Source organism: Phaseolus vulgaris, chromosome 11 (assembly GCF_051622355.1).
Source record: "Phaseolus vulgaris cultivar YP4 chromosome 11, ASM5162235v1, whole genome shotgun sequence".
NCBI lineage: Eukaryota > Viridiplantae > Streptophyta > Magnoliopsida > Fabales > Fabaceae > Phaseolus > Phaseolus vulgaris.
The window spans coordinates 7,714,489-7,727,978 of NC_143508.1; the positions used below are offsets into that span (position 1 = coordinate 7,714,489).

General features: G+C 34.2%; 1 protein-coding gene across 1 annotated transcript; it reads right to left on the minus strand.

Annotated features, from left to right (window-relative positions):
- Nucleotides 1-6,648: 6,648 nt before the first annotated feature.
- ABCG28 (ABC transporter family protein) lies at nucleotides 6,649-12,356 on the minus strand. Its single transcript, XM_068630296.2, has 14 exons — nucleotides 12,115-12,356; nucleotides 11,918-11,994; nucleotides 11,389-11,658; nucleotides 11,157-11,220; nucleotides 10,923-11,069; nucleotides 10,738-10,772; nucleotides 10,343-10,416; nucleotides 9,246-10,114; nucleotides 8,747-9,043; nucleotides 7,987-8,481; nucleotides 7,763-7,911; nucleotides 7,207-7,496; nucleotides 6,980-7,119; nucleotides 6,649-6,891 (listed from the first exon to the last, which is right to left on the minus strand). The coding sequence occupies exons 1-14, from the start codon at nucleotides 12,354-12,356 to the stop codon at nucleotides 6,735-6,737; spliced, it is 3,306 nt and encodes a 1,101-aa protein (XP_068486397.2). The 3' UTR covers nucleotides 6,649-6,734.
- Between the last annotated feature and the right edge of the window lie 1,134 nt (nucleotides 12,357-13,490).

Consider the following 13,490-nt stretch of genomic DNA (forward strand, 5'->3'; position numbering starts at 1 on the left):
AAGGATTTCAATTTGGCTTTGCTCAATAAGTGGATTTGGCGGTTGGGGTTTAATGAAGGGGATTTGTTGGAGGAGGTTCTAGAATCTAAATATGGCGGCTAGAGGAATTTGAAAGAGGACAAAGGTAGTTCTTATGACTCCCTCTGGTGGAAAGATTTAAAAAGGAACTGGCAGATTGAGAAGTGGGGCAACAATTTTGGAGATTATTTAAACTGGGAAATCGGTAACAGAAAGTCTATTGGGTTTTGGGAAGACCGGTGGACTGGTAATGATGCTTTGAAGTCTAATTTCCCAAGACTTTTTTCGTTAACCACTGAGAAAGAAGAGTCGTTGGATAGTTGTGGTTCCCGGACAAACTTTGGGTGAGAGTGGTCTTTGGGGTGGAGAATAAACCTTTTTCATTGGGAGCAAGTACAACTAAGAAGGTCCTTGAAGAAGTGCACAACTTGTGCCCTATATTGGAGAAAGCTGACAGGTGGATTTGGATAGAAGATTTAAGTCATGGGTACTCAATTAGTTCGACTTATAGGATTATAAGAGGTGGTCGAGGAGAGGACTGGTTTGGAATGTTTAATTTATTTCGGAGGATTAAGGCTTTGTCCTCAGCCCAGTTGACCGCGTGGAGAGTGCTGGGAAATAAGATTGCAACCAAGGTTAATTTACTCAGGCGTGGAGTTGCAGTCAGAAACGGTTTGTGCAGTTTTTGCAGGGAAAAAGAGGAAGAATTTTTCCATTTGTTTTTTGATTGTAGGATATCTTGGTTGACGTGGAACCTTTGTTATGCGTGGTTAGGTATTACAACGTTTGTTCCTTTTCATGCTTTCTCACACGTTTTTCAATTCAGGTTGTGTAATGCTCTGGAGTCGGTAAATCTTGGCTTGGGTAATATTTGGATAGCAATGGTCAATGAAATTTAGCGTCATAAAAATAAGATAGTTTTTAATAAGGGATTTCTGGACTTTTCTAAAATCTTTTCTCTAGCTCAGTTGAAGGTTTGAGCTTGACTCACGTATAAGTTTCCCTCAACTAGTTTTTTTCTTTCTGATTGGTGTCTCGCCCCTTTGATTTGTCTGTATTCGATTTAGTGGGATGTCGGAGGAAGTTCCTGTCAGGTTATGTCAGGAGGGAGCTGCTTTGTTTCTTAGATGTTTGAAAGGTGTTATGCAGTTAGGTTGCTCATTCCTTTTTACATAAGGGTTGAATCACCCCTGAAGTGGTTCTTGTGTATATATATTCTTAATTGCTGATAAAAAAAAGGATGGTTAATACTGTAATAGGTGTAAGCCATTCTTTTATTTGTTGTTCATATATCTTTTGTGTAGGTGAGACTTTTTTTTTTTTTTATATCAGTAGACGATTTGTGGGTTAATCTATATGACCATAAACAATTAGAAAGTAATATTAAGGTTTCTGAGAATTATGACTAGATAGTTTGCTTGAATGATATATGAAATATTTAAGTTTTTTGTCCGCATATTAATATGACATAATTTTTTTATATTAGGGTCGAAGAATCTCTCAAATACTTTAATTAATCTATTTTTTTAATTAGTTTATTTATTCTTTTATGATTAAAAAAACCTATTGATTCCTTTGTAAAGAGATTTCAATCATATATATAAATAGCTTGTGTTTTGAGGAATGAAAATGGAAAAATAATCCTGCCATTAGAGTGGTGCCCATGCTTTGATGTCACATATACATACTGTTTACTCTCTTCCAACTGGACCATGCTACCTCTATGTTGTTTCGTCATGCTACTGGCAGAAGCCATGATATTTATAACAAGTTTTTTCTGTATGAATTTCATGATCAGTGTCAATCAAAATTTACTTTGTATTTGTATTTATCTGCTAAGTTTAAGGTGATTAAGTAATGTACTTATTTCTGTGGTAGTGTTTAAAATTGAAACCGAAACTTATATATATATATATATGTGTATGTATATGATTTCATAAACCTGGGCTAATATCTGTGTCTGTCCCAGGCTATGCAGTTTTTCTTTTCCTTGTTCAATCGAAGAGGTTGTTCAATTGAAGAGGTTTTAATAGATGCTGACATAATTTTGGACCTATGGCAGATTTTGATGCACCAACTAAATTAATGCTAATACTTAATGCGTACGATACAAATGCTCTTTTTTGCTACCTTTTGAAGATAAACTTGCTTTTATTTAAAAAATGTTTACGAAGAAGCTAAGCTTAGTTAAGACGCTGGAATGATACATAGGCCTGATTGGAGGGTTAGGCCAAAAGAAAAATGGAGCTATCAAGAAAGTCACGTCCACTAATAGTAATAAGTCTAACCGACTTATACTCTATGTTGCATTTGATTTGTTAAAAAATAATATTATGGCGTCTAAGTACAATTATTCTACGAGTTTGTTTGCTATAATAATCATATGTTTATAATATAGTATATTGTATAATATATATCAAAATATATTTCTTTATTAGTAAAGAATATAATAAAATAAAATAAATTTTAAGGGATATTTTAATATTTATACAAAGGATATATGACAAATTCTTTCTGCAACCTATCAATTGTGACATTCAACTAATCTTCTTTTAAAATTTAAAACATACCTTTCATTTTGGATTTGAAAATTCAAAAAATACCTTTCAGAAAAGTAAAACTATTGTGTTTTGGAAATGAAATTCTGAAATGGAATTCAAAACTCATAATTAAATTTTGTAAGAAAAAAAATTGAAAATGGAAAAGGATTTTCATTTATAAAAGTGTTTGGGAAATCCAAATTCAAAAACATGTTCCAGAAATGAGGTTTTAAAAGTATTTTTTATCCGCACCTCCCTTTTTATTTAAAGGCATTTTTATCATTTCATATGCAAATCGGGTGCAGGTTCAAAATTTCAGAATGAAATTTAGAATGGAAAAAGGGAAAGGTTTGAGTGAGAAAGGGAATAACAGGTACAACTGATGAATGAAATAAACACTATGCAACTAAAGAGAAATAATTTAGATACATGGAATTGGATTGGGGAAGAGGACAAAGTTTTTTCAGTTAAGTTAGCTAGCATATGCAGTATTACAGAGTAGTTGCAATTATGAAAATAGTGCCATTCTTGATTTCTTATGGACAGAGGGATCAATATAACAAAAACAATTTTCCATTTGTATAATGTAGATGAGGAAACAGTCCAACACCTATTCTTTAATTGTAAAACAACAATTTCAGTATGGAATATGTGCCGTAGATGGGTAGGAATCCAATCTTCCTTACACAATGAGTCTAAGGATCATTTCCATCAATTGTATTTATTCCAAATTACTTCAAACGAAAATGATATTTGGAGGTGACTATGAATTTATATCTGGTGTATTTGGGAGCATGATGTTGGAGATCCCACATCGACTAGAGATTAGAGCTTTCATTGTATATAAGTGGGTGCAAACCTCAACCCTATGAGCCGGTTCTATGGGGTTGAGTTAGGCTTAAAGTCCACTTCGTAATATGGCATCAGAGCCATTTCGAGCCTATCCTAGCGAGTATTTGTTGGGCCTATCGTGCCACCCGCTATTGGGCCGCTATCGGACCGCTATCGGACCACCCAAAAATATATAGTCCCACGCACGAGGCTTAGAATTTTCATATGATCAACTAAAGGCTTAGAATTACATGAAATACAAAATATAGGCAGTAAAATTCTCATATTCTGACTGGGTATTATGCCCAATACAATGCATGCTTGAGAACACTATGGTAACCAAATGTTTCAAGACTAGGAAAGCTATCAATACAAAGAGTGAAGGAAAGGCAGGATTTTTGCCTTCAATGAAGGAACTCGTATGTATCTTGGCACACATCTGGCATATCATCCATTAAATAAAAAGAGACACTTCCAAATGTGTCTCAATCTTATAAAAAACCTCACGCTTGCAAGATCAAAAGAGAATCTAACCAATTATAAATTATAGCTATATGTAGAAACAGAAAACCTGCACCTCTCTGATATAACATGACTGTATTATCCTATTCCAATATTAAAAGTTTTTTCCTTAGTCAGTTTTGGCCTTCTATGGTTTGTCAAAAAAATTGGTGAAAGCACTTTGGATTTGTCGAAAGCAAGGACAGTACCCAGTGGCAAGAGAGCAAGGTTTTTTGGGGTGGGGGCCACTGTTTGATATTCTCAAACCAACGTGTAACAATCAATCACCCGCTTTACCCACCCACTTAGCCATATTAGGAGGTACTTAAATGCTATATGACAGCATGCCTACTTGGAATTCTCCTCCTTGCATCATGATCAAATCCACAAAATTCTTGACTGGCGTGCATCCTCCATACTGCATACCATCAGTGATATATGTTGCAACTAGCAGCATATTGAACTACTATGTCAAGGTGGTTGAGAATTAACTTGTGGAGCCAAAGATTGCTTTGACTCTTTACATTAAGCATGACTTGAAAGTTTAGAGAGTAATTTTACTACTAGTAATGTTATCATGGTTTGCGATGAATAAGAGATTAGTTTTACAAGTTTTTATGGCTAAGTAAGGACGGTTATGTAACACCTATGAACTTTCTAAGAAAAATAATGCTATGGATATCACAATGTACATATCCTTTGATGTAAAATATACTTAGTCTTAGTCTTGGATGAGAAGGTATAAATGTGCAAGTGTTATCAAGTGGTGATCAGGGTGCAGGACAAAGGCATATAATAGGGAACAGGACTGCAACTGGATCAAGCTTAAAGGGATCAATTGCTGCTATAAAGTCACAAGAACACAACCAAGATGGACTTTATTATGCAGAGTGTGCATAACAACAGTGATGAAACTGCTGCAATTCTAAATCTGAAGGGGGGTAACTTCGAACCGGTGCCAAATTTGTGAAACAGGGATGTCTTTAAGTGGTGCAGAATGTGAGTGAAGCAAAAGAAGCAAAGGAGAGAGATGCAATTATGTATACAATACATGGCAGCAAGGTGTAAGGAGGTCAATATAGCATGTCTAATTGTTATAATGAGATAAAAACAATGGAGGGGTGTGTTTTTGGGTTTGCATTATGGTGGAAAAGTGGGCGAGTCGTGCAGGTCGGTCCGTAGCTTGCAGAAAAAAACGCGGGGTAAGTTACTTATTTCAATCCGTTGGCTTGCTTAGGTCCGTCCCGTATAACTCGCAGCTCGCGTGGACCAAGTGTGGGGCGGGACGGATTGACCCGCATAATTTTAAAATGTAGAAATTTTTTTTACACCTCCATATTTTCTTCATGTAGCCTCATATTTCACATTCCGAAAATTTTAATAACACATGTATCGTGAAAACAATATTATGAGACCATTTACCTAATGCATCTAAATAATAAAAATTCAAAGTTTTTATTTAAAAATTATTTTTTAAAAAAATATTTCTTATGCGGGCTAGTTTACCCTTATGCGAGGCGGGTTACAAAAATCAGCCCGCAGATTCTATGCGGGATGGGTCAACCCGACCCGCTTTTTGTGGGCCAAGTGCGGGACAGGCCAGCTCGCATTGTCACCCCTAGTTTGCATGTCAATAGGGAGCCCTTAGTTTTTGGATAACCTTTGTTACTGTTGTTTTAAGAGTATGATATCTTGACATTCTGTTTCACTTTACACCCACGATAAAATATTAATATTTATAATAAAAAAAATAAAATATCTCCTTAATAAAAATAAAAACAAAATGCAAAATGATAAAATAATTTTTAAAATTAAAAAATTAAAAAAAAAATATTAATATTTATTGAAGTATAGGTGGAACATACTCTCAATAAAAAATTTTCCTTTTTTTTAGAGCAGAAATCATCATGTATACAAATTTCTTGTCTTTGGTTAAGCCAGTGCTATTTATTTTTACAAGGGTTGAAGTCTACTTAGTACTCCATATTTATTTTTTTGAATTTTTTAGTTAAAAAAAATCATTATGAACAAACTTGCGTAGGCTAAACTTAAACAACCATGGCCACCCGTCTCATGCTCCCTCCCTATGTTGTTGGCTCTTACTTCAATCCCAAAACTTTACTTTTATCTATATACAATTTACACGTCAACCCAAATCTTATTTTAATTATACCCTCGTTATAGCAATAAATGGATCATCAAAACTTTATTATATACATCCTTAAAAGAGTTCTCTTATCAAGATTTTTTTTTAAAACAAAAATTGACTTGGTAATGAAAGATAATTATTTTTATTCAGCAAAAAAAAAGTTGAACATTTATACTAAGGTTAGCTCTAGTTTTTTAAATCAATGAGTGGCCAACACGTTACATTCTTTTAAATTTAAGATGTACAATCTTTTCTTTCTTGTTTAATGAAGTGGGTTATAATTAATGTGTTCACAACTCCATAATAAAAGTGTTTTGGTACGTATTAGCAGTTTCTTACCACCAACCATTCAGGAAACTGTACTTGAAAGATAGAACAATTAAAAACTATACAAATTAATTGATAATGTCACCACTAACAAAAAGATGGAGTCAAGAATGATAATGTTGAACTCAAAATTGTTGAAGCTTAGTATTTATGCACAACTTGCTCAATAGCAAGTACAACGCAGTGTTATCCACACCTAAGACTTGTCAAACTAGCTCTAGCAAACTTTTGTGCTTACCAAGATAACTAATGTCATGTTACTTTACATAGTTGTTGGGCACAGAACACAAGTTGTATCACCAATCAGAGTTGTGACATAACATCTTTAATTCGCCCAAGGAGAAACTAGAGGGATTGGAGTGTTGAAATTATTTCTTTTGGAAGGTTATCATGCAGAAAAATGCAAGCATGCGACTAATTATTCCCATCACGATAAGAAGGCCTAAGCATTGGTACCAATGTTTAAGATCATAGCCAGAAGAATAAAGTGCACCACATCGACTTATTAACCAAACTCCAGCATATCTGCATGGGAGAAACTCGTCTTAAAATTAGCATATGGAAAAAACAAGAGAAATAAACATGTAGTGACGAAACATATCAAAAGTCAAACCTTTTTGCATTTGATATTACAAATGCTTCAAGAGCCCACTTAGTGTAGCACAAATCTGATAAATATTTAACATATTTACTATCATCTTCATTCTCATAGGTTGCTACAAGAGTCAAAACTACAGGAAGTAACACTGACCACTGCATAACACAGCAAATTACTTGTAATAACTAAAACTAAGATAAAAAGCAAAATCACCTAAAGTGGAACGAGATTTCAATGCTTACCAGTTGGGCTGGACCTGGCTGTAAAAAGATTGCTAACACATAAGCTATGCCAGTGACACAATAGACTAAACATAGTAGAACCATATAGTTATCTGTGACTGATGATCTTGGATTGTTGAAGAAATAGAACATGGAAAGGTAAACCAGTGGCTTGATAACTGTGCTAAAATGGTCAACAGTGTCCTTTGATAGAAAGTAAGCCAAACTGCTCATGCCTGAAGAACTTTCCCGCCAATAGTGCAACTTATCCAATGAGAATGATCTCAAAGCCGCAATCTTAGAAAGGAGTGCTGCAATGTTAAACATTAGTTACATGACAAAGTAGCTAACCTAATATCAATAATAACAACAACAAATTGCTAGCAATACACTCATTTCAACACACTTATTATTATTATACGTGAGTGTTGAAATGATAATTTTTCTATTTAGTGAGTCACATTATTTTTTTATTTCGAATACATTTCAATCAATGAGGAAGGTGTGTTGAAAAGTATGTGTTAAAGAGTGTATCACTACCACTTTTCACGTTAACAAATATTCATATGAAACTTACATACTGCTATTACAGTGTATGTGTATCCAGTTGCTCCAAATGATTCGTCACTCACTTTGGCAAGTGTACCTAAGCAAAGGCCAGCTAGTAGCAAAATCAAGAAATCCACAGCCTGTGTTCTAGCTTCTCTTAGTCTTTGCTTACCAAGTCTGCAATGAAACAACAGCAAATAAAAAACATTGAAAACTGATTGAAATATTCCATCCCTTTTGTAAATTAATTACCTTCCAAGAAAGTATTTGTATTGGTTGAACACTCCTGGTGTAACCCGATTGGACAGATCATTTGAAGCTAAGAAGTTAATGTGAAGGATATCCTTCTTCATCTCAACATTGCACTTTACATCCTGCCAAAGTTCTCCAGCAAAAGAAGGTGCATTTTCCTCATGCGGTCCAGCAGTTGCTGCTCCACGTGATGAGCCTTCACCACTTGCGGCGGCCATTCCTTCAACACTCTGCAGCATATCCATGGGCACGGGGTACCCATTATGAAGCATCCATCTTACAGGTAGTTGTTTATAGGTCACTCCTAAGCTTGGGCTTAATTTTACTATTCCTTCTAAAATGTCAATGAAGTAATCTGGAGGGTTGACGCGGTCAGGGACATTAATGCCCATGCTTGAGAAATACTCTTCCACTTTGTTCACTGGTCCATGATACACTGTAAGACCTCCTTTTGCAAGTAGTATAAAATCGTCAAACATCTTGAACAAGGTGTAACTGCAGAACACACATGCACAAAAAGGCATTAGACTAGTAAGTAAGTGCCTATCACTCTAGTTCATGAAATTTTCTAAACCCTTTTTCAGCTCTAAATATTTTATTGACATTAAGGAGAAAAGTGAATGAATTTCTTGTTTTCATGGATTTAAATAGGGTTTAGAAGAGTGGAGGTTTGAAGTAACCAAGTCTTACAATTCCAAGAGACTAATCTTGGGTTCTCTTAAGATGTGTTTTGATATGTTAGAAAAATTGTGAAAATTACCTAGGTTGGTGAAGGACCATACATATGTTTACACCTTCAAGAGCTTCACGTCTAAGTGCTCTAAGAAGTAATTGAGAAGATGAGCTATCCAAGCCAGATGTGGGTTCATCCAAAATTAGAAGGGAAGGTTCCATGACCATTTCCAATCCAACGTTTACTCTTTTCCTTTGACCTCCAGAGATTCCTCGTTTCTCCACTGTACCGACCAAAGAATCTCGTATTGCCTGTAGACCTAATGACTCAATGACTCTTTCAACCACCAACACCTTTTCTTCTTTTGGTAGATCAGCAGAGAGTCTACAATGACGGACAAACATAGTAAAAATGGAAGAAGAGAAAACCTGATAGTAAGAAAACGTATTGAATATACTCAAACGTTTTATCAACAGAACTTGTGAAAAAATGTAGCTAAATAATTAACCTAAACATGTTATAAAACGTACTTTCTTAACATAAAAAGTCGTGTTAGAGAAAAAATGCTTAACATATTATAATATACCTGCATCTTGCACTGAACCATAAATTCTCCTCCACTGTCAAATTTCCATGCACAATATCATCTTGTGGGACAAACCCAATGATTTTCTTGTATGATCTGATAGAAGATTCCTGACCATTTACATGAACTTGCCCAGTTGTGTGACATCCAGTTGCTTTTCCAGTTAAAGCAGAAAGAAATGTTGTCTTACCAGCCCCAGATGGGCCCATGACTGCTGAAACTCTACCAGGAAACAATTTACCAGTCACACATCTCAATAAATGTTTGTTTTTTCCCTTCAAAGTGAGGGTTAAATCTTTAAAAGCAACTTCAATGGTAGGTCTCTTCCTAATCTCAATGTCACTAGCCATTGAAATTACTCCAGAAAAGGTTAAGTTTTTGTTTTGTTCTGCTAAAGCCTTTTCTTTTTCAATCTGACCATATGCGTACTTGAAAATTTGACTTTGAGTATGTAATTGTTTGCCCCTTGGTGCTTGCTTTTTGACATTTTTATCTCCTATCTGAAGATGAAACCCCTCCGGATTATCGGGATTTTCCTCAATATCATTTATTATTTTTGAGAGATTGTTTTTATCCTTTTTCTTGCCTTTACCAGATGGTGGTATGGCAGAATCTGAATGTTTAGAACCAAAACCTTTGAACTCTGGCTTCTTTGAAGTTTTTCGTGAAAAAGTACGTGATAGTTGCGATTGTAGTCCTACTGCATGCTTTTTAGCAATATCTTTCGCAGATTTCCATTTTTCACGGGCTTGGGATTCTCTTACACTTTGAACAGCCCGTTCTCGTGTATTTGCTTGTCTTCTTTCTCGAGTTGCAAGAACTTGATCAGAACAATTGTATATGATAATAAGCAAAAAACACAAGCCAGCCTGTGTTGAAAAGTTAAGAGTTAGTTCTACTGGATCATGATGGACCTGTAACCTAAACGTGCTATATATAACTTAACCTATTTCAGGCAAATATCATTTTAAAATAAAACTAAAAATAAAATCATGGTTCACACTTCATAATGACGTTGTTGTTTGTTCTGTGTATTGGTTACATAACTTATGTGCAAGTAGTGCTTTTTAAAACGACAATGTGTAAATATTACTCACAAAAATCAAGACACCATATGCAGTAATATTTTGATTCGCTGACTTAGGCTCACAAGTTGCCAATTTGAAACACCCTGTAGAAGTTAGAGAGAGAAGGAGAGATATTAATCAGAGTTATTTCATGCCACATAGATCACCTTTCACACAACCATGATATCCAACAAATATATTGCTTATAAAATTAACATAATAACTGTCAAATGATTAATAGATACATCGAGCTATATCAAAAGATTATGAGTGATATGTTAACATGTTTGTCAACTCCTTTATTGCAGAAGACTTAATACTTGACACAACTATATAATAACTCACCTGCATTGACTACAAAAGCAAGGGATTACTAGTAAAATCAACTTAAAAGATCAGATAAATAATAGACTTGGACAACTTACTCTCTGGAGAAGTAGAACCTGTTCTGCAATAATACCTATAATTCATATATAAAAGTAGTTTAGAATATACAAATGACGTGAGAGATAATAATAAGTAAAACAAGTTTTCATACTAGATTAAGTAAAAGCATATAGTAATATTATAAGCTATGAGAAAGTAGAAGTTTAGGTATAGATATTAATACCCCTTATTGCAAGGATTTTTTACGATTGTAGAGGGACAAAAAGACCCTGATGAGCAGAATACCTCACTGCTACTGGTAATATCTGCCCAAATATCTGCCCCACCACAAGTATGGTTAGGCTTTCCAGGAGGTAGCTGATAACGATATCTGCATATTGATTCTATTGATAAATATTAAAGTGTGGAAAAAACAAGAATGTAGAACAAGTAGAACTCAAAGGGAAGAAGGACTTACGGTTCACATACTCCACTAGTTTTATTGAGTTGTGCAATAGGACAATAAGCGCCCAATGGGCAAGCTTCAGTAGTAAACCAAAAATATGCAACAAATAAATGAAATTAGAACATCAAAACACATTCACATGACTAGGAATATACGATTTTCTTTGGTTTGAAGTTATCAAAGTCTATCACATTAGTAGACAATACTAATGCTGTGATGTTGCTGTATGAACATAAATGCTTACGTATCATGCAAGTGAGACCACGAGGGCAAAAGAAACCTTCACAACAAGGTTGGCAATCTACAGATCTAACAGGCATCTCCTTCTTGGCACTGTCAATGCTTACTTTCTCATTAGCCTTACAAGCCCATCCGGGTTCACAACCATTAACCCATGAGGACAAATTACAATTTATGTTTGGCTTCAAGAAGTTGGTTCTTGACTTCCCACTAGCAAAACTTTGCCCATAAGCTAGTATTTCCGCTTCTGTGCACATGCGTTGTGTAATATCTCCTAATTATACCAAAACAAAACACAAATTATCCCAAAAAACCTTTAAAACTGTACAAAGATTCATGGTGTATCACAGAATAGTAATAGAAAGGTCCCCACAACAACTTTTTCCCTGCATGATCATCAATACTGATATGATCATATAAATTCTGTGTTACGTTTTTGTGTATATGAATTTTTTTGTGCATTTATCATCTTCGAATACACAAACATCTCAATGGAAGTCTATCTTTTAATGATGAAAGTAATTAAGTAGAACCTTTCAATTGCTGGGCACAAATGGTCAAAAAGGTAAGATCTTTGGTGAAATTAAATGCCCCATTCCAATCAGCGTCCCTGGAGGGAAACAAAATGGCACTAGCAATGTGATATATTTGAATCAAGATTAATTATTTAAGACAAGAATAAAGGTATTTGTACACAGTTTGTGATGAAAACATTTATGATGGGACTCACACATCAACTACGCAATAACCCAACTCTTGTTTTATTGCTTTCTTGAACACAGATGTATAATTGGACATGCTACGATATACTTCTTGGGCGAATATCTCAAGGCCAGCGCTACCACCACCTCCTCCTCCACCTCCACCAGTAGTCTGACCAAAAACTAGCTTTGGCCCGACAATGAAGCTTATTAATACAACAACTATGACAAAAGGAACCTTCCTTGTCTGCTTAGGAAGATTCATCATCATATATATTATTTACAATGTGGATGATTTATTAATATCAAAAGAAAGGGAAAAAATTATAGATACATAGGGTTGGATTCATGATGAAAAGAAGCAGAATAACAGATAGAGGCTAAGATGACAATGGAGGATTGAGAACCAGAATGTAGATTAAGAGAGAGAGAAAGAAAGCGCATGAGTTGCGTATTCGCATTTTCCTAAAGGAAATGGCGACAAAGAGGAAGAGTTGGCGATGTATAGGGAAACAACATTTGCCGATATCATGATTGAATACATTTTATCTAATCTACAAATTCACCAATCAAAATCAATGTATACAAAAACATATGCATTTTTCCTAGGACGGTGATGCAATTAAGACAAGTGTCACACTCATAACTTGGTACACATTTGTAACTTCACACTACACCATATTTTAATTTTCACCAATACTAACATATTAACATCTTTCAATCCACAACTAATTATATATACATTTTTAAGTACAAATAGGCACATTTATTTTTTTTATAACTATTTTACTACTAATAAATATATTAAAGTGGAGCTCACAAATTATATAAACTATAAACATTAATAATTATATTTTTGTAATCAATAATAAAAAATAAAAAATTAAAATAAAATACTTGAGGGTGTTTCAACTTCTTTACAAAATTTGTTTCATACCCACTTTATTAATGATTTATAGTCTTCTCTGATTTGAAGAATTAATAATCATATGTAAATTTTCTAGTTATGCAGAATGTGAAATTTACCGGTGGTTTATTTGGAAGTATGCTTTTATATGAAATTTTTGTTCACATAGAATGTTAAAATTATTTGTGGGATCACACCTACATAGAACATAATACTAGGTGACTTTTAGGTGACTTTTATATATCCTGTAAGTCCTTAAAAATGTTTCATGTATAGTTTTTTATTTGTAAACAGGTTGGAGTAATTCAATATTGTCATTTATAATTTTTGGTAATTTTAATGTTAATACGATTATCATATGTAAACATGTTTCATATATTTTTTTTTCAAAATATAATTTATGTCAAAATTTAAATTTTATCTCACACGGATATTTTCTTGTGATTTAAATTTCAATACAATTTAAGTTGTCATCTCAACATGAAAACAAATTAATAT

What these genes read in the sequence shown, in the direction of transcription:
- ABCG28 (XM_068630296.2), bottom strand. Translation starts at nt 12,356, where the DNA reads ATGATGATGAATCTTCCTAAGCAGACAAGGAAGGTTCCTTTTGTCATA. An exon ending in TTGTGCCCAGCAATTGAAAG is followed by an intron (nt 11,659 to 11,917) that starts GTTCTACTTAAT and finishes TGGTATAATTAG; the next exon opens with GAGATATTACACAACGCATG. An exon ending in AGCCAGGTCCAGCCCAACTG is followed by an intron (nt 7,120 to 7,206) that starts GTAAGCATTGAA and finishes TGTGTTATGCAG; the next exon opens with TGGTCAGTGTTACTTCCTGT.